Source organism: Scyliorhinus torazame, chromosome 18 (genome assembly GCF_047496885.1).
Source record: "Scyliorhinus torazame isolate Kashiwa2021f chromosome 18, sScyTor2.1, whole genome shotgun sequence".
In the NCBI taxonomy this organism is placed as follows: Eukaryota; Metazoa; Chordata; class Chondrichthyes; order Carcharhiniformes; family Scyliorhinidae; genus Scyliorhinus; species Scyliorhinus torazame.
In genome coordinates, this window is record NC_092724.1 from 162,207,197 (window position 1) to 162,232,135 (window position 24,939).

Sequence of the window (24,939 nt, forward strand, 5' to 3'; positions counted from 1 at the left end):
TTGTTCAAAGTGAAAGACAGCCAGCCCAGCTCCACCCACATTCTGACATCACTGCAGCTATTCGATAAATACCCATTTCTTAAAGGTACATCCACTACAGCTATTTAATAAACACCCATTTCTTAAAGGTACTCTCACATGACACTGGTTCCCATGGAACCCCATCCCAAGCTGGTCGAATTCTTAAGGGGGGGGGCAGAGAAATAAACACGCGTTCCTTGTGCTTTGAAATCATTCCATCTCGAAAAGATGCTGAAGACTTTCGCAGTGTGACTTTTCATAGAACCCTCGGAGTTCTGGGAGGGAGGCAGTTGTACACAGTAAGGTTGTTAAACTCCTGCATGCTCTGCTTTTTCATCTCACCAGCCTGTGTCATACAGATGACCTGGGATCAGGTTGTTCCTGTCTGAAGGTGCATGGGGAAGGAGAGAACAGGGGAGGGAATACTGAATGAACGTCACATTGTTAATAAGTTGATGGGCCGTATTTTGATTTTATAACCGAGACTGGAAATGGTTGACTTGCAGAGACTGGTTCCTCCACTAGCAACTACAACTCTGAGTTCAGCAAGCGACTCCTCAGCAACTACATCTGTGAGTATTGGTTTTACATGAAGTTGTGCTGGGTTTCGCTTCAGTGTTTGAAAGTGCCTGGCCGATAGCAAGATTTTGCAGCAGTTCAGGTCCCATAAGCAAGTGTCCTGATTAGACCGAGGCCTCTGCGTGTGTCGTCTGTTCCTTCGCGAGACATGGGTGACGCAGGCTAGACCAGCATTTTTATTGGCCTTCAGAAGGTAGTAGGCACACCCACAGTGCTGTTAGGGAGGGGGTTCCATTGACAGTGAAGGAACAACGATATGTTTCCAAGTCAGGATGGGTGTGGCAGGGAGGGGAACTTGCAGGTGGTGGTATTTCCATGCATCTGGTGCCCTTGCCCTGCAAGGTGGTAGATGTTGCGGATTTGGAAGGTGCTGTCGAAGGAGACTTGCTGTTTTGCTGCAAACATGACCAACAAACCAAATCAATCTTCTGTAAAAATCAAATTGCTCCAGTAATTCAATATTGCCTGCTTTTGACTTGCAGGATGAAACTTCAGACGTTTCTTGTTGACTTGTGCCTGTGTTTACTGAACAATGTGCACCTCGGGCAGCATGGTGGCGCAGTGGTTAGCACTTCAGCCTCACGGCGCTGAGGTTCCGGGTTCGATCCCGGCTCTGTGTCACTGTCTGTGGAGTTTACACATTCTCCCTGTGTTTGTGTGGCTTTCGCTCCCACAACCCAAAGATGTGCAGGGTGGGTGGATTGGCCGCACTTTTTTAAAAAAAAAATGAATTGGGTACTCTAAATTTTAAAAAACCCAATGTGATCCTCGAGGAAAAGTGCCCCACTTTCAGCAGTAGAATAATATTGTTCAGAATACAGTTAATATATCTTCCTTTAGAAAACATTATCCCATTCAATTTAGCAAGAGCAAGGAGATCAGCTGTCACACGGGAATTTCACATGATCACATGAAGGTTCTATTGGCAATTATTACCCAATCTCCAGGATGATACACTCCTGCACCAAAGCGTGTCGGCAGCGGGAAGTATCTGAGAGTTGCGTGTAAAACACTAAGGGCAATTTATCCTGGCCAATCCACCTAACCTGCACGTCTTTGGACTGTGGGAGGAAACCAGAGCACCCGGAGGAAACCCACGCAGACATGGGGAGAACATGCAGACCCTGCACAGACAGTGACCCAGGGGGGAATTGAACCTGGGACCTTGGCGCTTTGAAGCCACAGTGCTAGCCACTTGTGCTATTGTGCAGTTTTCCGTGTTTAGAAATGGAACGATGAAATGGGAGGGTGAATTGGGTCCCATTCTGGATGGGGAGGTGTAGAGTGAGGCCCTTTGCAGGGTTAATCACACATTTTCAAGTGCCCAGCTAAGTTTGATTCAATTGAAGTTTGTACATCGAGTGCATCTGAGTAAAGCGAGGGTGAGTGGATTTTTCTCTGCAGTGGAGGTTGAGTGCTCCTCTCGGGGCTGGCTAACCACACACATTCTGTCCCAAGTTGGTAAGCTTTTGGGCCTCTTTCTTCAACACCATGTCGGAGATACTCTGTTGATTTGGATCCATTACCGCTGGTGACTGTATTTGGGGTATCGGACTTGCCGGTGCTTCAGTCGGGGGTGAAGACGGATGTCCTTGCCTTCTCACTGTTGGTAGCCCGGGGACGGGTTCTGTTTGGGTGGCGGTCTCCTACTCCGCCCATGCCTCGGCTTGGTTGGGTGACCTTGTGTCTTTTCTACATTTGGAGGTTAAGTTCAGCGTTAGAGGGTCAGTGGAGGGTTTCTACCTACGATGGCACCTATTCATTTTCTTCTTTACGGAGCTAGTCAGCTGTTGGGGGGTTTAGTTTTGTTTTGGGGGTTAAAGTTAGGATGTGCTCTTCCTTGTTAGTCTCCTCTATTGTGTCATTTTGGTTAACTGCGTTCTGTGGTTTTATTTATTATGGAACATTTGTAATAAACATATTTAAAAAGGGCATGATTTCTAATTCACGGCATCTGATGGAATTTAAATTTAAGTAATATTTAAAAAATCTGGAATTGAAAGCTAGCTGCACTTCCATGGTCCAATTATCGTCGATTGTTGTAAACCAATGTCCTTTCGGGAAGTAAATCTGTCATCCTCACCTGGTCTGGCCTCAGACTCCAGGCCCATAGCAATGTGGTTGATTATTAAACTCTTTTCAAGGACAATTAGGACCAGCGAATTCTGGTCTTGCCAGCGATGCTCGCATCCCATGAATGAATAAAGGTGAAATGCTGTTAGGGTTTTGTACCAGATTGGATAATGTGTGTTTTTACCAAGCCGCTGTGGGTTTGATTATACGAACAATGAGGAAATTTATTTTCTATCTAATCTTAAATAACCTTTGTTAAATTTCTGGACACGTTTTTGTGCTTGAATTAATATTGGGAATTTATATATTGCGTATGAAGCAGGTTGTTTGGTCAGGTTGAGTGTAGAGGACAATATTCTGCCTGAATATTGAACCTTAAATCAAGTTTTTGGAGAGCTGCTTTATTGCGCGATCGTTATCTTTCCACTTCCCACACTCGTATGACTCATAGCATATGAATCACACTAATAATTCGAAAACTAGATTGCAAGCTTCCAGTAAAGGTTTAAGGGGGATATTAGCACCAGTGGGTGGGACACCTGTACTCTTTACTTCTAATTGGTGCTGAACTCTCAGTTCTACGTCAGGACCTGCCTCCTCTTTATGTAGTGGGTTGAGTCTGTTGGAGGTTGCTTCATCTCCTGACCTATTGTTCAGTTTGGAATTTATCTAACATTTTTCGCAAACCCAGGACATCCCAGGTGCTTCACAGCCAACGAGATACTTTTAAAATGCAGTCACTGAAACACCGAAAACTCGCAAAAGTAATGTGAATATCACCAAATAATCTGCTTTTGTTGGTTGAGAGACGGATATTGGCCGGGACACCAGGTGTAACTACCTGGCCTTCCGCGATGTCCACCTGCGAGGGCAGACGTGGCCTGGGTTTAATATCTCATCTGAAAGGCAGCACCTCCGACAGTGCATGTTAAACTGGCCAATTTTGAAGCTTGGGATTTAATTGACTGTTTTCCGATCTCTGCCAAATTCTTTTATTTTTGTATTGGAACCAATTTTATTTACACCTTTCAATTGTAAACGGTTTACTTCAGAGGGATGAACCTGGAGGAGTGAGTGGCACCGATACCAGGTCTGCCGTGTTTGACAGGCTTGTAGGTGATGTTGAACTCCCCAAGGTAATGGCCAATCATTTCAGGCTTGATTTCAACCTGATTAAAGATTTTGCCGTTGTACGCACCAACCATCTCTGGGAGGATAACCATATCCCGAAGGTGGGTTTTGACAACCTCTGGATTCTCCATTGGTGGAGCTTCCTTTTTGGCCTTGTGCAGCCTCTTCAGGATGGACTGCTGTTTGTGGCGCAGGCCTCTGTTCACACGCCTGCGCTGGCGGGCACAATACAACTGCATCAGCTGTTCATAGGACATATCCCAGGAGCTGATCTAGGTCAAACACCTCTGAAGGTAAATTTCCTGAAAGTCCTCTTCTGCTCTACTTGGTCAGCCACCTTGAGACGCTCTCGCCGGAAAGGTCATCTCTGCCACATTCTATTGGAAAAAGTAGCCTGGGAATAGGAGGAAATTCAGCTCCTTGAGTTTGTTCTCTCCATTCTATCAGATCACGTCCTCCACTGTTTTAAATCTCCTGCGTTCATTGCTCACCAACCCTTGCATGTAACAGAAACTTGGGGTGAGTTGCTGGTGAAAATGGAATCCTCAATGGCACCTGTGGCAAGTGGAGATGAGAAAGACCATCCCGCTGGACTGTGTGTAGATATGTTGTGTTTTGAATAGGAATTTATTTCTGCAGCTTTTTACTTGGATTGTTGTGCTTTGTAAAACCGTTTCCTCTCTCTTACTTTAGGCAAAATACTGGGTAACTTGCAGCTGAATCTACACAGCAAGGCTAAGGTTTATGAGGATGCTGCTCTGGGTGCTGTCTTCCTTCTCAATAACTTCAATTATATCCTCAAATCCTTGGAAAAGTAAGTGTGCGATAATTGTGTCCTTTGTTCTCAGACTGTCAAATATAAACCTGCACAAGGACAAGCTGCCTCGAATGTTCTAGTCTCGCCCCCTCGCCTCACCTCAACTCTTCCCCCCCCCCCCCCCCCCCCACACACACACACACACACTTTTCTTGTGAAATAATTCTTGTTGCCTCAATGTAAATCTGCAGTTAAGACCCACCATTGTGTGAACTGTGATCCTGCCTGAGCCCATCCTGGGCTGCAAACTTATCTGTGCTGTGACATGTTGGATCAAATCTCTTTAAATGCAAGGTGACAATACTGCTGCACTTTTTATAGCTTCTACATGCAGTGGAGGTGTCCTTGACCTTCCTATCGTGATATAGTTAAACCAGCAACAAGGTTTATTGGTGGATGCTGTTTGTTACGGGTTGAAAGCAGTGTTCAACTGGTTTCCTCATTTCTGGTCTGATTGTTTAGGTCTGAATTGATCCAACTTGTAGCAGTAACTCAGAGGCACCCAGACAAGACGTACAAGGGGCATATCGCAGAACAGCTGCAAACCTACCAGCGCAGGTAATCTTGGATTATTTTACTTTCTTCCATCCTATTCTCTGAAAGCACTGACGTGGAGGCTTCCACGGACACCAACAGAACTTCTGTACATCACCCAAGTGGTCCTTTCTCCATTTGTGTCAACCTGCTTGACTGTGGAAGCAGCATGGCCAGCTTGGCTCTGTCTGCCCACAATTACAGGGGTGTGCTTGTAATCCTGGACTCGTAATTGGGAGGCCTGAACTAATAGTCTCCAGACAGGATTTCTAATCCTATCGGACCAGTGGGGAATTTCAATTCAATTCATCAAATAAGTCGCGAGTAAAAGTAATGGTCACCATGGGGCGGTTGTGTCAGAAAACACCTAAGAGAAGTCAATCTGCCCTTTGTGATTCCAGACCCACAGCAATGCGGTCGGTTCTGAACCAGGATTCTGGGGGAGAAGGGAGGCTGGGCTATTAGAATCGTTCCCACGAGGGCCGCACGGTGGTTAGCACTGCTGCCTCACGGCGCCGAGGACCCGCGTTCGATCCCGGCCCTGGGTCACTCTCCGTGTGGAGTTTGCACATTCTCCCCATGTCTGCGTGGGTCTCACCCCCACAACCCAAAGATGTGCAGGGTAGGTGGATTGGCCACGCTAAATTGCCCCTTAATTGGGAAAGAAAATTAATTGGGTACTCTAAATTTATTTTTTTTTAAAATTATTCCCACAAAGTGTCAGTTTCTGCAGCAATGAACACAAATCAGAAGAGGGCAGTAACATCCGTTGCTGCTTTTAATTCCTGACCTCGCCTGATGAAGGAGCAACACTCCGAAAGCTAGTGATTCCAAATTAACCTGTTGGACTTTAAACTGGTGTTTTCAGACTTCCTACTGGTTCATTGTGGAGGTGGGGAAAATTATGCAAATAGATAGAAGATATCTCTTGACATGTAACCTTATTTTTACAGTTGGTTTAAGGTCACAACGCCCATTACTGAGAGTAACATGCCTACCTTCCAGCCAGGAACAAAAGTAAGTCCTCTTCGCATTTGTTAATGGGGAGCCAAACTTTAGTCTTGTGCATCTTTTCTGGGGTTAACACCTGTTGCAGTCTTTCTTTGCTCCTCTCCTGGGGTGCAGATCCACCAGTGCCTAGCCCTGGCACCTTGCAACCGGTGCTTGGCAAATCTGCCCAGTAACCTGACTCTGTGCTCGAACGATCTGCAAACTGATTGGGGGTCGCTCGGTAGCGATCAGACAGCAGATTGTAGAAATCCCACCCGTTTCTGCAGCTCGACATGGGAACAAGATGCCTTGGCCTGTTCTGTCGGATCGTGGCTGATCGGAATTTACCTACTTTTGTTCTGTAACCCGTAATACCTTTTAGATAGCGTACTCGACACAAGCTCAGGGTTGGACTTGGGACTGTTTGAGTTATATTTGATTTTGGTCAGTTTAAAAGCACAGAAACTGTATAAACAATGGCTCTAATTCTTTGCATTAATCAGCCTTTTCTCTCTCTTCCCCCCCCCCCCCCCCCCCAGTTAAAAGATAAGGAAAGGCAAGCGATCAAAGATCGATTTAAGGTAAGAACTGATGTGTAAGAAGTTTTGGAATGCGATGGTCTCTTAAAGTCCTGTGACTCACTACCTCCTCGCACTTTTTTTCTTGTTATGGGATGTGGGCTTGCTGGCAAGGCCAGTATTTGTTGTTAATTGCCCTCGAGAAGGTGGTGAGCTCGAGCTGCTTCAGTCCATGTGGTGTAGGTACACCCACTGTGCTGTTAGGGAGGGAGTTCCAGGATTTTGACCCATCGACTGTGAAGGGACGGTGATATATTTCCAAATCAGGATGTTGTGTGGTTTGGAAGGTGCTACCGAAGGAGCATTGGTGAGTTCCTGCAGCCCAGCTTGCAGACGGCACACACGGCTACCACTGTTCGTCAGTGGTGAAGGGTTTGAATGGGGTGCCAATCGAGGGAGCTGCTTTGTCCTGGATGGTGTTGAGCTTCGTGAGTGTTGTTGGAGCTGCACTCATCCAGGCAAGTGGAGAGTATTCCATTACACTCCTGACTTGTGCCTTGTAGATGGTGGACAGACACATGTCCCAACTTCACCCTCTTTCTGTGAAGTGGCTGGGGTGTTTCATTATGTAAACGCAGCTTTAGAAATACAAGCTGTTACAACAAATTGTGAGCTTGCCCCTGTACAGGGCAGCTACACTGACATACGGTCCCACCCCATCCCAGCTTTGTTCCGCCCATCTCATCGCTCCATGACTGGGTTTAAACCAGAAGACCCGTTCCACCCATGGGCACTGGGCAGGTAACGGTGTCCAGCTGGTAGTCCACAGGGTTACTGCCGAATTGGTGACTGGCAGCTCATTTTGTGTTTAATGTCTAATGTACAACACCAAAAAGCATTAAAAAAACACGAACCTGTGAACAGAACACGATGATTTAGGTGAATAAGAGTGAATTTGCTCAGATATAGATCTGCCCATGATTCAGCACAGTGGTTTACTGAACAGGCCACGACTCGCTTTGGCTGGAGCTTTGCTGTTCAAAAGCATTAATTCATTTACAATAAGACCAGATTATGTTTTGAAGGCATTTAACGATGGACTGGAAGAACTGTGCAAAATCCAGAAATCCTGGGCTATCCCGGATAAGGAACAAAGGAATAAAATCAGACGTGCACAGAAAGAAAATGTAACTGGGGCCTATCGCGTGTTCTGGCAGAGGTAAGACATGGGATCAAATTAGGCCATTCAATCACGGCTGATTAGTTTCTCATCCCCATTCTCCTGCCTTCTCCCCATAACCCCTGATCCCCTATCTATCTCTGTCTTAAAGACACTGATGTGGCCTCCACAGCCGTCTGCGGCAAAGAGTTCCACAGATTCACCACCCGATGGCTGAAGAAATTCTTCATCTCATCTCTGTTTTAAACGATCGCCCCTTCAGTCTGAGGCTGTGCCCTCGGGTTCTAGTTTCCCCTACTAGTGGCACCATCCTCTCCACATTCACTCTATCGAGGTCTCCGTATCCTCAATGAGAACCCCCCCCCTCCCATATCCATCTAACTTCCATCGAGTACAGACTCACTCCTCATATAACAAGTCCTTCATTCTTGTGAACCTCCTCTGGACCCTCTCCAAGGCCAGCACATCGTTCTCCGATACGGGATCCAAAACTGTTCACGATATCCAAATGTGGTCTGACCCGAGCCTTATACAGCCTCTGAACTGCATCCCTGCTCTTGTATTCTAGCCCACATTGCATTTGCCTTCCCTTTTTAAAAATAAATTTAGAGTATCCAATTCTATTTTTTCCAATTAAGGGGCAATTTAGCGTGGCCAATCCACCTAGTCTGCACATCTTTGGGTTGTTGGGGTGAGACCCACGCAGACACTGGGGGAATGTGCAAACTCCACACTGACAGTGACCTGGGACCGAGATCAAACCCGGATCCTTGGTGTCGTGAGGCAGCAGTGCTAACCACCGCGCCGTCATCATGCCGTCCTACGTTTGCCTTTCTAACTGCATGTTAACCGTGAGAATCCTGAACTAAGACTCCTAAGTCCCTTTGTGTTTCTGATTTCCGAAGCCTTTTCCCATTTAGAAAATAGTCTACGCCTCTTCTTCCGAAAGTGCATAACCTCAAATTTTTCCACATTGTATTCCATCTGCTACTTTGCCCACTCTCTTAGCCTGTCCAATTCCTTATGCAGCCCCTGTTTCTTCAGCTCTACCTGTCCCTCTACATATCTTTGTTGCTAGGTTTGCAGATGATGCAATGCCCTCAGTTCCTTCTTCCAGATCATAATATCCCATGTCGAATTGCAGGAAACCCAGGCCAGGGAGTTGTGTGCACGCCTGAGGTTTAAATGAATAGATGGATAAACTGCAGCTCCATGTGTGTTCCTGTCTGCCCTATGTGTCTGCTGTAACTCTGTGACTAATATATTGACCAATACTGAGGGCGTGCCACACTGACAGAGGCGGCGGAACAGGGGAATTCTCCCCGATGTGATAATTGAATGTTAAATATTCATCCTGGATAAATGATTTAGGAATAACTTGTGATTGCTAAGAGTTCTGTGTTTGAGAGACAAATGTTGACTGAGCAAAGATATCTAGTTCACAATCAAAGTGTTTGTTAACTCGACAGGTATTCAAATGTTCCCTTTACCAAGAATACTGAAAAATATATAAAATACAGAGTGGAGCAAGTTGAAGAGATGATTGAGAAGCTCTTTGATACTTCAGCGTGAAGACGAGTGTTATCAATTTATGTAAAGAAACCACTGTATCTAAGTTGTATTAAAGGTGTGAAACATGACCAGTTTGCATATTTTATGCTTTTTTAAATCACTTTTGAGGTTTGATGTTAGTATGTGTATTTGCCTTACTTGAGAAAGGACGTACTGGCACTGGAGGGTGTGCAGAGGAGATTCACTAGGTTAATCCCAGAGCTGAAGGGGTTGGATTACGAGGAGAGGTTGATTAGACTGTGACTGTACTCGTTGGAATTTAGAAGGATGAGGGGGATCTTATAGAACCATATAAGATTATGAAGGGAATAGATAGGATAGATGCAGGCAGGTTGTTTCCACTGGCGGGTGAAAGCAGAACTAGGGGGCATAGCCTCAAAATAAGGGGAAGTAGATTTAGACTGAGTTTAGGAGGAACTTCTTCACCCAAAGGGTTGTGAATCTATGGAATTCCTTGCCCAGTGAAGCAGTTGAGGCTCCTTCTTTTAAATGTTTTTAAGATAAAGATAGTCTTTTTGAAGAATAAAGGGATTAAGCGTTATGGTGTTCGGGCCGGAAAGTGGAGCTGAGTCCACAAAAGATCAGCCATGATCTCATTGAATGGTGGAGCAGGCTCGAGGGGCCAGATGGCCTACTCCTGCTCCTAGTTCTTATGTATTTACCGTTGCAGCAGAATGAGTGGAGTTCAGTATGACCAGTGGCAGTGTGTGTGAACTGTCTCTTTGGGGTAGATGGTGTCTAACTTGCTACTCAACCCTGCTGGCCTAAACGTGCAGAAACAATGTGGTAACTACCCTCACCAAGAGAATTTTAAAAAAAATCTTAAACTATGAAACTATATTTGTACAGTTTGATTTATTGTAATTACTAAAATCAGTTTGTGGTGCAGGATAGAATAAAATTTCAAAACAAAATCATGTGGTAAACGAGGGTATTCCCAACAAAAAGAAACAGGTACAAAACATTAAAAATGAGTGGTTTAAGTTAGTTATAAAAAGAAATTCCTGAATCATCCCGTCAGCATAATCTTTCTAAACCCGCCATCTCCTTTGTATCAGACGTTCAATAAAAACTCAGCAGAGCGAAAGAGTAAGGAGGCCTCGCAGTTCAGTCACAGACCAGAAACGTTAAAATATTGTTCATTTCCATAAAATAGTGCACACGAACAAGCTACTAAGACCATATAAGTCCATGTGGAATTTACACAAACAGAAACAATTCTAGTTGTTTTGCATGTAGACACTGCGCCAAGTTCTTAATTCGACACAGCTGAACATTCTGAGAATCTCCAGCCTTGTACACCCGGTACAAGTGGTAACGGTCTGTGACCTTCAGGGCCAGGTCCACTTCTTGAGCCGAGAGTTGTACAAAGTTCTTCTCCGCTTTGATTGTGGATTTAACTTCGATGAAGGTCTCCACCTGCTCATCGCTCACGGAAGTGAATGTGACCTTAAAGTCATAAGGAAAGCCGCTTTCACCATTCTCGTTCGCCCACATCACGCTCGTTGGCTTGTGCTGGCTGTCACTGTCCTTCCAGTGCATCAGGAAGGCGTGAACCAGGCGCTCTCCCCATTCTCCGATGGCGCTGTTCTCTGCCTTGTCCTCACTGAAGGTGACTGCCTGTGGCTTTTCCACGGAGCCATGTATCAGCAGGTCCTCCAGGACCTCTTCGTGTGGCTGTTCTTTTGTCCACACTGGGGTGTCGAGGGGAAGGGCTGCTCGGGAAATGTTTGCAGCGGCTCTGCTGAAGGTGTTACTCTTGGGTGTGGATTGCTGGCTTCTTTGCAAAAACAGGAAAAATTATAATTGTAAAAGATGACACTTTAAAATAGCCTTTCTCCAACATCTGTTTCATCATTACAGAGATGTAGAGTGAGAAATTATCCAGGCAAGTTTACTAATCAAATGAAAGCTCCAGATTATTCTGTGCAGGCACTGTGCACGGGTGCCTGACACGTTATACTGGAGTGGCTCCCCGCTCCCCTCCAAGCTGAGACTTGACAGCAGGTATTGTCATGTATTCATCTACAACCTGCATAATACACAAATCCAATCACATCTTCCCCTGACACTCCTACCAACCATGGGAATGTGGCTAATGGGTTGATCTGAATGTATCACCAACTGGCGTACTGGTTGTAATTGCTTCCTAAAAGAGCGAGTGGGGCAGAGACACAGCACATGTGTGAGAGAGGAAGAGATCCTTGCAGTGATACGGGCTGGAGCATACCTGTACCTGGTTAAAAAAGTATGTGAATTGCTTCAGACTACTTTCCAGTGATGAAGTTTGAGAGTTCTTTATTCTCTCAGCTGGGGTGTACCAATATATATGATTAATACCAGCAACTTTATCCTTTCATATACATCACAGGGCAGCACCATAGCACAGTGGTTAGCACAGTTGCTTCACAGTTCCAGGGTCCCAGGTTTGATTCCTGGCTTGGGTCACTGTCTGTGCGGAGTCTGCACGTTCTCTCCGGGTGCTCCGGTTTTATCCCACAGTCCAAAGACGTGTAGGTTCGGTGGATTGGCCACGCTAAATTGCCCTTAGTGTCCAAAAAGGTTAGGCGGAGTTACTGGGATAGGGTGGAGGCGTGGGCATAAGTGGGGTGCTCTTTCCGAGGGCCGGTGCAGAATAGCCTCCTGCACTGTAAATTCTATGTCTCTATGACTTTTAGTTATAACCGAGGTGGGCAGGAGGAAAGTTGTGTCCACGTGAAATGCTCCAAACCACCCTCTGTCATTCTCTCCCTTTGTTTTTTTTTTTGTGGAGACAGAGAAAGAATCAATCTTTTCTTTTTTAAAAAAATGTAATTAAGGGGCAATTTAGCGTGGCCAATCCACCTAGCCTGCACATCTTTTGGGTCGTGGGGGTGAGACCCACGCAAACACGGGGGGAAAATGTGCAAACTCCACACAGACAGTGACCCAGAGCCGGGATCGAACCTGGGACCTCGGTGCAGTGAGGCAGCAGTGCTAACCCACTGTGCCACACTGCTGCCTGAATCATTCTTTTCTGCTATCTGCCTCTCCCGTATCAGCACAGAGCAGCCCTGGCAGATTGCGAGAGAAGCATTTGCCTCTGCATGGACACTGCATGAAATGCTCTCTCGCTCATTTATTGCAATTTTCTGCCCCTGTGGCTGAAACAATGGGATTGATTTGGAGGGTTTCTCTCCCCCCCCCCCCCCCCCCCCGAGGGGAAATCAGGAGAAAGTTTCCACTGGCAGGAGGGTCAGTAAGACCGAGGACACAGATTTAAAGTAATTGGAAAAGACCTAGTGGGAGGAGAATCTTCACATAAGATGGTTGTGAATTCTCTACCCCAGACAGCTGTGAATGTCCAGGTGTTGAGCATTTTTACGCCCGAGATAGATCAGTTTGTGTGCACCAAACGGGGAAAGAGCAGGAAAGTGGAGTTGATAGTGAAATCGTGGCTGAACTTTTGCGTGACAATGCAAGCTCAAGGAAACGTGGCCAAATATGGTTCCTATTTTTTTTGGAGAGTAAGTTATGATCTGGACTACACCGTCTGAAAAACTAACTTTCAAAAGAGAATTGGATTAGGGGGAAATTGTGCAGGGTTACAGATGTGAGTGCGACTATCTGAACAGGCACAGCTATGACGGACTAAAATGACCACCTCCTGTACAGTTAATGGTCTGACTGGGTGAGCAATTTGTAGGTGTCTGTCAATGGTCCCCTCACCTCGATCTCATCCCTCTCCATGGAACAAACCTCCCCCATATAGACCAACATTGAATATTCTAATACACAAATCCTTCTGCCAGTGAACCGCGGTGCACTCTATTTTTCTGAACCTTTAACACGAGGTGACATACCTCGGATGGTCACTGCCAGTAACAGGAGGGTGTTCTTGGGCTTGGTTTGCAGTAGGCGTTTGACAAACGGGCTTGAACTGATTTGAACCCATCTGCTCTGAATTCACTGATGGATCATCGTGTTCTGCTGAGGACAAACCAGAGAACATTAACACACTTTAACATTATTGAAATAAAAATAAACTTTTAAGAGTACCCAATACCATTTTTTCCCCCCCCAACTAAGGGGTAATTTAGCGTGACCAATCCCCATCTTTTGGGTTGTGGGGGTGCGACCCACGCAGACACGGGGAGAATGTGCAAACTCCACACGGACAATAACCTGGGGCCAGGATCAAACCAGGGTCCTCGGAGCCTTCAGGCAGCAGGGCTAACCACTGCACCACCTGAGCATCCCTGCTTCTGACATGAAGGGATGGTCATTAATGAAGCAGCTGAAGATGACTGGGCCGAGGACACTACCCTGAGGAACTCCTGCAGTGGTGTCCTGGAGCTGAGATGATTGACCTCCAACCACCACAACCACCTTCCGTTGTGCCGGGTATGACTCCAACCAGCGGAGAGTTTCCCCCCTGATTCCCATTGGCTCCAGTTTTGCTACGGCTCCTTTTTTAAAAAAAATATATATTTTATTAAAGTTTTTCGATCAAAAAGAATTTTCCATTTTTACAACTTTGTAACAAAATGTACATTGACCGTTATTTAAATAATATATTAACTAACAGCAAGTGCCGAAAACAAAGAAACAAGAAAAAAAAAGAAATAGTAACACTGAAAAAATAAATATAACTTGCTCGGGCTCCTTGACATCAAGGGCAGTCACTCTCACCTCACCTCTGGCATTCAGCTCTTTTGTCCATGTTTGAACCAAGGCTGTAATGAGGTCAGGAGCTGAGTGACCCTGGCGGAACCCAAACTGAGCGTCCGTGAGCAGGTTATTGCTGAGTAAGTGCCGCTTGATAGCACTGTTGATGACTCCTTCCATCACTTTGCTGATGATGGAGAGCAGACTGATAGGGCAGTAATTGGCTGAGTTGGATTTGTCCTGTTTCTTGAGTACAGGACACACTTGAGCAATTTTCCACATTGCCGGGTAGATGCCAGTGTTGTAGCTGTACTGGAACAGCTTGGCTAGGGGTGTAGCAAGTTCTGGAGCACAAGTCTCCAGTACTATTGCTGGGATATTGTCCGGGCCCAGAGCCTTTGCAGCACCCAGTGCCTTCAGCCGTTTCTTGATATAACGTGGAGTGAATCGTATTGGCTGAAGACTGACATCTGTGACGCTGGGGACCTCCGGAGGAGACTGAGATGGATCATCCACTCGGCACGTCTGGCTGAAGATTGTTGCGAATGCCTCAGCCTCGTCTTTTACACAGATGTTCTGGGCTCCTCCATCACTGAGGATGGGGATATTTGTGGGGCCTCCTCCAGTGAGTTGTTTAATTGTCCGCACCATTCACGTCTGGCTGTGGCAGGACTGCAGAGCCTAGATCTAATGGGTTCATTATGGAATCGCTTAGCTCTGTCTATTACTTGCTGCTTTACACACAAGTAGTCCTGTGTTGTAGCTTCACCAGGTTGACACCTCATTTTTCGGTCTGCCTGGTGTTGCTCCTGCCACGCTCTCCTGCAGTCTTCACTGAGCCCGGGTTGGTCCCCTGGCTGGGGGGTAAGGGTAGACTGGGGGAAATGCCGGGCCAGGAGGTTGCAGATTGGGGTTGATACAATTCTGCTGCTGCTGATGGCCCACAGCGCCTCCTGGCTGCCCAGTCTGGAGTTGCTGGATCTGTTTGAAGTCTATCCCATTTAGCACAGTGGTAGTGCCACACAACACGATGGAGGGTATCCTCAATGTGAAGGACTGTGCGGTGGTCACTGCTACCGATACTGTCAGGGACAGATACATCTGCAGCAGGCAGGTTGGTGAGGATGAGGTCAAGTATGTTTTTCCCTCTTGTTGGTTCCCTCACCACCTGCTGCAGCCCCAGTCTAGCAGCTCTGTCCTTTAGGACCCGGCCAGCTGGGTCAGTGGTGGTACCGAGCCAGCCTTGGTGATGGACAGTGAAGTCCCCACCCAGAGAATATTCTCCACCCTCGCCACCCTCAGTGTTTGCTCCGAGTGGTGTTCAACATGGAGGAGAACTGATTATTCAGCTGATGGAGGCCGATACGTGGTAATCAGCAGCAGGTTTCCTTGCCCATGTTTAACCTGAAACCAGGAGACTTCCTGGGGCCCAGAGTCGATGTTGAGGATTCCCATGGCAACTCCCTCCCGACTGTGTATCACTGTGTAGCCACCATCTCTGCTGGGTCTGTCCTGCTGGTGAGACAGGAGATACCCAGGAATGGTGAGGGTGGTGTTTGGGACGTTATCTGGAAGGTACGATTCTGTGAGTGTGACTATGTCAGGCTGTTGCTTGACTAGTCTGTGAGACAGCTCTCCCAGCGTTGGCACATCCCCCAGATGTCAGTAAGGAGGACTTTGCAGGGTCGGCAGAGCTGGGTTTGCCTTTGTTGTGTCGGTCCCTGGGTCAATGCCGGGAGGTCCGCCCGGTTTTATTCCTTTTTTGTATTTTCGTAGTGGTTGAACATAACCGAGTGACTTGCTGGGCCATTTCAGAGGGCATTTAAGAATCAACCACATTGCTGTGGGTCTGGAGTCACATGTAGGCCAGACCGGGTAAAGACGGCAGATTTCCTTCCCTAAAGGACATTAGTGAACTAGATGGATATTTATGACAATGATTTCATGGTCATCCTTAGATCTTTAATTCCAGACATTTCATTGAGTTTAAATTCCAACATCCTGTGGCTGGATTTGAACCTGGGTCACCAGATCGCTACCCCGGCTCCCTGGATCACTAATCCAGCGACACCACTACGCCAGAGAGAAAATAATACTGGGTTCCAATCTGTAAACTGCTTATTTACCTGTGGCTGTGGGATGGCCCTGACTGTTCTGCCGGTCCACATGCTGAGTAGGTTCCCCACTGGACTTGGTGCTTGTGATCTGGGTCCGCTGTTGGTCACCTGGATGAAAGAAGAACCTTATTAACCAACCTGTGTTCAATGATCCACTCACTCACACTCCCAATAGCTGGCACGCCGAAACATATCTTCGATACGGGAACTATTTCCCATAATGCAGCGGGTTTAATTTTCCCTATCTCACACAATCCCAGTTGGTTATATTAAAGGAATTCTGATGTGTGGGGGAACATCTAATGGAAGTTGTTTGTCTTCCATTTGACTGTGCTTTGGTAGTTTCTCAGTGGCTGTAAAGCACCTGGGGACTTCCTGAGGATGGACACGGTGCTATATAAATGTGAGTCTGCCTTTTTTTCCTGGATGTCCCATTAAAGGGCAGCAGTACATTGCAGAGCCGGACAATCAGATGGCATTCCAAAGCATCCTTTACTGTCGCGGTTACGTAGAGTGACCAATTAGAACAAGGTCACGTTTCCCAACAGCTGTCCAAAATTAATAAAGTCTTTTTGTAAAATGCTGAAGACAACCTGACAATAAAAGCTTTTTATTTTCAAGAGGCCCCGGTCAGGCCAGCCGGACACAGCAGTTTGGAAAGAGGCACAGATCAGGCCAGCCGGACACAGCAGTTTGGAAAGATGCCTCGGTCAGGCCAGCCGGACACAGCAGTTTGGAAAGATGCCTCGGTCAGGCCAGCCGGACACAGCAGTTTGGAAAGAGGCCTCGGTCAGGCCAGCCGGACACAGCAGTTTGGAAAGATGCACAGATCAGGCCAGCCGGACACAGCAGTTTGGAAAGAGGCCCCGGTCAGGCCAGCCGGACACAGCAGTTTGGAAAGAGGCCTCGGTCAGGCCAGCCGGACACAGCAGTTTGGAAAGATGCACAGATCAGGCCAGCCGGACACAGCAGTTTGGAAAGATGCACAGATCAGGCCAGCCGGACACAGCAGTTTGGAAAGATGCCTCGGTCAGGCCAGCCGGACACAGCAGTTTGGAAAGATGCACAGATCAGGCCAGCCGGACACAGCAGTTTGGAAAGAGGCCTCGGTCAGGCCAGCCGGACACAGCAGTTTGGAAAGATGCCTCGGTCAGGCCAGCCGGACACAGCAGTTTGGAAAGAGGCCTCGGTCAGGCCAGCCGGACACAGCAGTTTGGAAAGATGCCTCGGTCAGGCCAGCCGGACACAGCAGTTTGGAAAGAGGCCTCGTTCAGGCCAGCCGGACACAGCAGTTTGGAAAGATGCACAGATCAGGCCAGCCGGACACAGCAGTTTGGAAAGATGCACAGATCAGGCCAGCCGGACACAGCAGTTTGGAAAGAGGCCTCGGTCAGGCCAGCCGGACACAGCAGTTTGGAAAGATGCCCCGGTCAGGCCAGCCGGACACAGCAGTTTGGAAAGATGCCCCGGTCAGGCCAGCCGGACACAGCAGTTTGGAAAGAGGCCTCGGTCAGGCCAGCCGGACACAGCAGTTTGGAAAGATGCACAGATCAGGCCAGCCGGACACAGCAGTTTGGAAAGATGCCCCGGTCAGGCCAGCCGGACACAGCAGTTTGGAAAGATGCACAGATCAGGCCAGCCGGACACAGCAGTTTGGAAAGATGCCTCGGTCAGGCCAGCCGGACACAGCAGTTTGGAAAGAGGCCTCGGTCAGGCCAGCCGGACACAGCAGTTTGGAAAGATGCACAGATCAGGCCAGCCGGACACAGCAGTTTGGAAAGATGCCTCGGTCAGGCCAGCCGGACACAGCAGTTTGGAAAGAGGCCTCGGTCAGGCCAGCCGGACACAGCAGTTTGGAAAGATGCACAGATCAGGCCAGCCGGACACAGCAGTTTGGAAAGAGGCCTCGGTCAGGCCAGCCGGACACAGCAGTTTGGAAAGATGCACAGATCAGGCCAGCCGGACACAGCAGTTTGGAAAGAGGCCTCGGTCAGGCCAGCCGGACACAGCAGTTTGGAAAGATGCCCCGGTCAGGCCAGCCGGACACAGCAGTTTGGAAAGATGCCCCGGTCAGGCCAGCCGGACACAGCAGTTTGGAAAGAGGCCTCGGTCAGGCCAGCCGGACACAGCAGTTTGGAAAGATGCACAGATCAGGCCAGCCGGACACAGCAGTTTGGAAAGATGCCCCGGTCAGGCCAGCCGGACACAGCAGTTTGGAAAGATGCACAGATCAGGCCAGCCGGACACAGCAGTTTGGAAAGATGCCTCGGTCAGGCCAGCCGGACACAGCAGTTTGGAAAGAGGCCTCGGTCAGGCCAGCCGGACACAGCAGTTTGGAAAGAGGCCTCGGTCAGGCCAGCCGGACACAGCAGTTTGGAAAGATGCACAGATCAGGCCAGCCGGACACAGCAGTTTGGAAAGATGCCCCGGTCAGGCCAGCCGGACACAGCAGTTTGGAAAGATGCACAGATCAGGCCAGCCGGACACAGCAGTTTGGAAAGATGCCTCGGTCAGGCCAGCCGGACACAGCAGTTTGGAAAGAGGCCCCGGTCAGGCCAGCCGGACACAGCAGTTTGGAAAGATGCACAGATCAGGCCAGCCGGACACAGCAGTTTGGAAAGATGCCTCGGTCAGGCCAGCCGGACACAGCAGTTTGGAAAGAGGCCTCGGTCAGGCCAGCCGGACACAGCAGTTTGGAAAGAGGCCTCGGTCAGGCCAGCCGGACACAGCAGTTTGGAAAGATGCACAGATCAGGCCAGCCGGACACAGCAGTTTGGAAAGATGCCTCGGTCAGGCCAGCCGGACACAGCAGTTTGGAAAGATGCCTCGGTCAGGCCAGCCGGACACAGCAGTTTGGAAAGATGCACAGATCAGGCCAGCCGGACACAGCAGTTTGGAAAGATGCCTCGGTCAGGCCAACCGGACACAGCAGTTTGGAAAGATGCCCCGGTCAGGCCAGCCGGACACAGCAGTTTGGAAAGATGCCTCGGTCAGGCCAGCTGGACACAGCAGTTTGGAAAGCGGCCTCGGTCAGGCCAGCCGGACACAGCAGTTTGGAAAGATGCCTCGGTCAGGCCAGCCGGACACAGCAGTTTGGAAAGATGCACAGATCAGGCCAGCCGGACACAGCAGTTTGAAAAGTTGGAAGTGGATCCAAACCAAAGTGTTTTTTTTCCTGCACCTATCGAGTTGTTCAGACAGTTAGCACTGCTGCTTCACAGCGCCAGGATCCCAGGTTCGATTCCCGGCTCGGGTCACTGTCTGTGCGGAGTCTGCACGTTCTCCTCGTGTCTGTGTGGGTTTCCTCCGGGTGCTCCAGTTTCCTCCCACAAGTCCCGAAAGACGTGCTTGTTAGGTGAATTGGACATTCTGAATTCTCCCTCTGCGTACCCGAACAGGCACCGGTATGTGGCGACTAGGGGATTTTCACAGTAACTTCATTGCAGTGTTAATGTAAGCCTACTTAACAGTGACACTAATAAAGATTATTATTATGACTTCAAGAGAAAGGTATGAAGCATTTGAAACACCACAGCATACGAGGTTAATGGAGCAAGTCCTGGGAAGTGGGATTCGTGTAGCTAGGTGCTGGATGAGTGGAAGGCCGATGCTGTATAATGGGTAAAGGCCCTGTTGCAGTTCTCAGTAACACAGTGATATAGGCCTGTGGTTTTGTAACTGGGTCAGTTCTAGTTTCCATTCTCTTAACCAGGGGTTGAAGCAACATAACCTACATTTATATCACGTCCCAAAGCACTTCGCGACAGACATATCTAACACAGTTCGTCACTTTTCCACATCAGGTGTGGCATGGTATAGAGAAGCTTGGTCGGAATAGGGAGGTTATAAAGGAGGTGGCCCAGAGGTTAGGGTTCAGGTACTTAAAGTAACGGCTGGCAGCGGTGGAGTGATTAAAAACTGGTGAAGTGCAAGAGGTCAGAAATGGAGGGCAAGAACACAGGAAATAGGAGCAGGAGTAGACCATTCGGCCCATCGAGCCTGCTCCACCAATCCACACCATCACAATTGTTCTTCGGCTTCAACTCCATTATCCCGCCTGTTCCCTGTATCCCTTAATTCCGGGAGAAAAAAAAATCTGTCGCAGCCTTGAACATATTCAACGTTGGAGCATCCACGACTCTCCAGGTTCGAGAATTCCAAAGATTCACAACTCTTTGGGAAACACTGTAACCGGGATTGGGAAACACTGTAACTGGGAATGGGAAACATTGTAATCGGGATTGGGAAACACTGTAACCGGGATTGGGAAAACACTGTAACCGGGATTGGGAAATACTGTAACCGGGATTGGGAAACACTGTAACCAGGATTGGGAAATACTGTAACCGGGATTGGGAAACACTGTAACCAGGATTGGGAAACACGGTAACTGGGATTGGGAAACATTGTAACTGGGAATGGGAAACATTGTAATCGGGATTGGGAAACACTGTAACTGGGAATGGGAAACACTGTAACCGGGATTGGGAAACACTGTAACCGGGATTGGGAAACACTGTAACCGGGAATGGGAAACATTGTAATCGGGATTGGGAAACACTGTAACCGGGATTAGGAAACATTGTAACCGGCATTGGGAAACACTGTAACCGGGATTGGGAAACACTGTAACCGTGATTGGGAAACATTGTAACCGGGATTGGGAAACACTGTAACCGGGGTTGGGAAACATTGTAACCAGGATTGGGAAACACTGTAACTGGGAATGGGAAACATTGTAACCGGGATTGGGGAACACTGTAACCGGGATTGGGAAACATTAAGTAACCGGGATTGGGAAACACTGTAACCGGGGTTGGGAAACATTGTAACCAGGATTGGGAAACACTGTAACTGGGAATGGGAAACATTGTAACCGGGATTGGGAAACACTGTAACCGGGATTGGGAAACACTGTAACTGGGAATGGGAAACATTGTAACTGGGAATGGGAACCATTGTAACCGGCATTGGGAAACACTGTAACCGGGGATGGGAAACATTGTAACCGGGATTGGGGAACACTGTAACCGGGATTGGGAAACACTGTAACTGGGAATGGGAAACACTGTAACCGGGATAGGGAAACACTGTAACTGGGAATGAGAAACACTGTAACCAGGATTGGGAAACATTGTAACCGGGATTGGGGAACACTGTAACCGGGATTGGGAAACACTGTAATCGGGATTGGGAAACACTGTAACCGGGAATTGGAAACACTGTAACTGGGATTGGGAAACATTGTAACCGGGAATTGGAAACACTGTAACCGGGATTGGGAAACACTGTAACCGGGAATTGGAAACACTGTAACCGGGATTGTGAAACACTGTAACCAGGAATGGGAAACATTGTAACCAGGATTGGGAAACACTGTAACCGGGAATGGGAAACATTGTAACCAGGATTGGGAAACATTGTAACCGGGAATTGGAAACACTGTAACCGGGATTGGGAAACACTGTAACCGGGAATTGGAAACACTGTAACCGGGATTGGGAAACACTGTAACTGGGAATGAGAAACACTGTAACCAGGATTGGGAAACATTGTAACCGGGATTGGGGAACACTGTAACCGGGATTGGGAAACACTGTAATCGGGATTGGGAAACACTGTAACCGGGAATTGGAAACACTGTAACTGGGATTGGGAAACATTGTAACCGGGAATTGGAAACACTGTAACCGGGATTGGGAAACACTGTAACCGGGAATTGGAAACACTGTAACCGGGATTGTGAAACACTGTAACCAGGAATGGGAAACATTGTAACCAGGATTGGGAAACACTGTAACCGGGAATGGGAAACATTGTAACCAGGATTGGGAAACATTGTAACCGGGAATTGGAAACACTGTAACCGGGATTGGGAAACACTGTAACCGGGAATTGGAAACACTGTAACCGGGATTGGGAAACACTGTAACCAGGAATGGGAAACATTGTAACCGGGATTGGGAAACACTGTAACCGAGAATGGGAAACATTGTAACCAGGATTGGGAAACACTGTAACCGGGAATGGGAAACATTGTAATTGGGATTGGGAAACACTGTAACCGGGAATGGGAAACATTGTAATTGGGATTGGGAAACACTGTAACCAGGAATGGGAAACACTGTAGCCAGGATTGGGAAGCATTGTAGCCGGGTTTGGGAAACACTGTAACTGGGAATGGGAAACACTGTAACCGGGATTGGGAAACACTGTAACCGGGATTGGGAAACATTGTAACCGGCATTGGGAAACACTGTAACTGGGATTGGGAAACACTGTAACCGTGATTGGGAAACACTGTAACCGGGAATGGGAAACACTGTAACTGGTAATGGGAAACATTGTAACCGGGAATGGGAAACATTGTAACCGGGATTGGGAAACACTGTAACTGGGATTGGGAAACACTGTAACCGTGATTGGGAAACACTGTAACCGGGAATGGGAAACATTGTAACCGGGATTGGGAAACATCGAAAAATGAAACGAAATGAAAAAGTTGCTGGTTTAGCTCAGGGTTAAATTGCTGGCTTTGAAAGCAGACCAAGGCAGGCCAGCAGCACGGTTCAATTCCCGTACCAGCCTCCCCGAACAGGCGCCGGAATGTGGCGACTAGGGGCTTTTCACAGTAACTTAATTTGAAGCCTACTTGTGACAATAAGCGATTTTCATTTCATTTAATTTTCCATCTTCATCTCAGTCCTAAATGATCAGCCCCTTGTCCTGAGACAAGTCCCCCAAGTTCCAGGTTCCCCCGCCAGTGGAGAAGGAACATCGACCCTATCAAAGCCTTTTAGAAATTTGTACGTTTCAATGAAATCACCTCTCATTCTACTAAACTCCAGAGAACGTAAGCCCGTATAATATAAAATACTCAGCCTCCCATCACAGGCATCAACTAGTGAATCGTTCGCTGTACCATCTCCAAGGCCAGTACTTCCATTATTAAGTGTGCAGATAAAACCAGATTCCTGATGTGGTCTCGCCAAAAACCTGTCCAGCTGCACAAGAGCAGAGTGTAGGCCAGGGGAGGTTACAGAGATGGAGAACGGCAAGACCTTGACAGTAACATTCAGAGTTGTAAATCATGGTGTTGTCGGGCACACAGCCAATGGAGGGCAATGATCATGAGGGGGTGGGGGAAAGAGGTGTGAACAGGGATGGAAGTGACAGAAACAAGTACTTTTTTTGTTGTTGAGCAGCCCAGCTTATTAACATCAAAACAATAAAAAGCCAGAGGAAGCTGTGAACTCTGGGGCAGTGTCCATAGAATCCCTACAGTGCAAATGGAGGCCATGAGGTCTGTACCAGGCCTTTGAACGAGCATTCCCCATAGGCCCACTCCCCCACCCTATCCCCGTGCATTGATCATGGCTAATCCACCGAACCATATCATCATATAATGCTGAGACAATGAGGCCTGCTTAAAGTAACAGTGCGTCGGACTTGGCAAAGCGCAGCTGTGGTCATGTTTGCTGCTGAATACAGAGTCCATTCCTGCATCATCATTAACCTAAGACTCACCAGTCTGTGCAGGAGAATAGAGATGTTGCAGGTTACTGGAAGGTGGGTAATCACTGGAGCCTGAAGGGGGTGCAGGAGGAGGCCACATTTTCATGACAGCTTCAGTCGCTTTACCTGAGGAAAACAAACATCGGCAATCTAAATAACCTCTCCCCAAAATACCGTACACAATTATCGACAGTCGCACTAAGCTGTACAACGTAGTTATATTCTGGTTAACTCTGCTTGACTGAATATTTGACTGTGAGGACGAGGAGGTTAGCTCTGTACCTGGGGGTAGCTCGAGGCGCTGAATTAATTGAACCGTAACCACAAAGTGGAAAGCACAGGAGCACACCTGTGGTTCCTCACTCTGTGGGCTAGCTGTCAGCCTGGCTGTGGTTTGGGAACACTCCCGCTGGGAACAGCAAGCAACAGGAAGATCCAGATTGTGTCAATTAGGTAAATCTTAATTTCTTTATGAGAAAGGAAAAATGGGACAGAATTCAAAACCTTTTTGGATGGAGTCAGATAACCTGTGTGGTCTAAACCAGGAAACCGGCTGCTGCATCACCCATTTTGGTTATTTCTTCAATAGGAGGATAATAAATAATGGAATATGTTAGAACCTGCCTGCTTACCATTGGCTGGGGACTAATGACAATCCCACAATCCTGTGGGAGTATGAGCTTCCCCAATGAGGGGGGCGGAGAAACCACTAGTAAACTCCTAGTATAAATAAAGCTGGCCAGTTCAGGAACCAGCAGGAAGGAGTAAGTAGCAAGGGAAGTTACTGCTACTGTTATGTATATATGTTATAGTAAATAAACGTTATTACTTTGTATCCTTAAAACTCGTGCTGGATTCTTCGTGGCCCTTACAAAAGAATATAAATCAGGACGATCAGTGTCTGCAGAGACACGCTAAAGTTTCCATCACCTGGCCAAAGCTTCCATCATCTGGCCAAAGCTTCCATCACCTGGCCAAAGCTTCCATCACCTGGCCAAAGCTTCCATCACCTGGCCAAAGCTAGCCCCTCCAAACATTAACCCACCTCCTCTCCGCAAATGACCCGACTTTTTATTTCAAACCGTTTTCAAGCTTCAAATTACCAACAATTTATTTGTAAAGAACCATCAAGATTGAGCCCATTCTACCCGTCAAATAATTCTGTGCTGAATCCTGGAATGAGCTATCCAATTTGTTTCATACACCTCCCCTGCTTCCCCACAGCCCCCCGCTGCTTCCCCACAG

The 24,939-nt window shown here is 47.7% G+C and overlaps 3 protein-coding genes across 23 annotated transcripts in view; 1 reads left to right on the forward strand and 2 right to left on the reverse strand.

Moving 5' to 3' along the window:
• Positions 1-9,483, forward strand: part of exoc7 (exocyst complex component 7) — a 31,261-nt gene extending 21,778 nt beyond the window's left edge. For all 13 annotated transcript variants that reach the window (XM_072483800.1, XM_072483804.1, XM_072483806.1 and 10 more), the window contains 7 exons: positions 528-593; positions 4,498-4,618; positions 5,084-5,179; positions 6,109-6,172; positions 6,685-6,726; positions 7,749-7,882; positions 9,313-9,483. In XM_072483800.1, coding sequence (XP_072339901.1) covers positions 528-593; positions 4,498-4,618; positions 5,084-5,179; positions 6,109-6,172; positions 6,685-6,726; positions 7,749-7,882; positions 9,313-9,415 — 626 coding nt within the window. In that variant the 3' untranslated portion in view covers positions 9,416-9,483. The remainder of the gene's footprint in view (positions 1-527; positions 594-4,497; positions 4,619-5,083; positions 5,180-6,108; positions 6,173-6,684; positions 6,727-7,748; positions 7,883-9,312) is intronic.
• Positions 3,661-4,076, reverse strand: LOC140395709 (small ribosomal subunit protein uS19-like). Its single transcript, XM_072483814.1, has one exon. It carries the CDS (start codon positions 4,059-4,061, stop codon positions 3,717-3,719), a length of 345 nt encoding a protein of 114 aa, XP_072339915.1. The 5' UTR covers positions 4,062-4,076; the 3' UTR covers positions 3,661-3,716.
• A 768-nt stretch (positions 9,484-10,251) lies between the features above and the next one.
• LOC140395710 (uncharacterized) overlaps positions 10,252-24,939 on the reverse strand; it is a 223,914-nt gene continuing 209,226 nt past the window's right edge. For 6 of the 9 annotated variants that reach the window (XM_072483820.1, XM_072483821.1, XM_072483822.1 and 3 more), the window contains 4 exons: positions 23,707-23,820; positions 16,189-16,287; positions 13,258-13,384; positions 10,252-11,195 (listed from right to left, as the gene is read on the reverse strand). In XM_072483820.1, coding sequence (XP_072339921.1) covers positions 10,616-11,195; positions 13,258-13,384; positions 16,189-16,287; positions 23,707-23,820 — 920 coding nt within the window. In that variant the 3' untranslated portion in view covers positions 10,252-10,615. The remainder of the gene's footprint in view (positions 11,196-13,257; positions 13,385-16,188; positions 16,288-23,706; positions 23,821-24,939) is intronic. The other 3 variants (XM_072483819.1, XM_072483817.1, XM_072483818.1) reach the window with 3 other exon arrangements.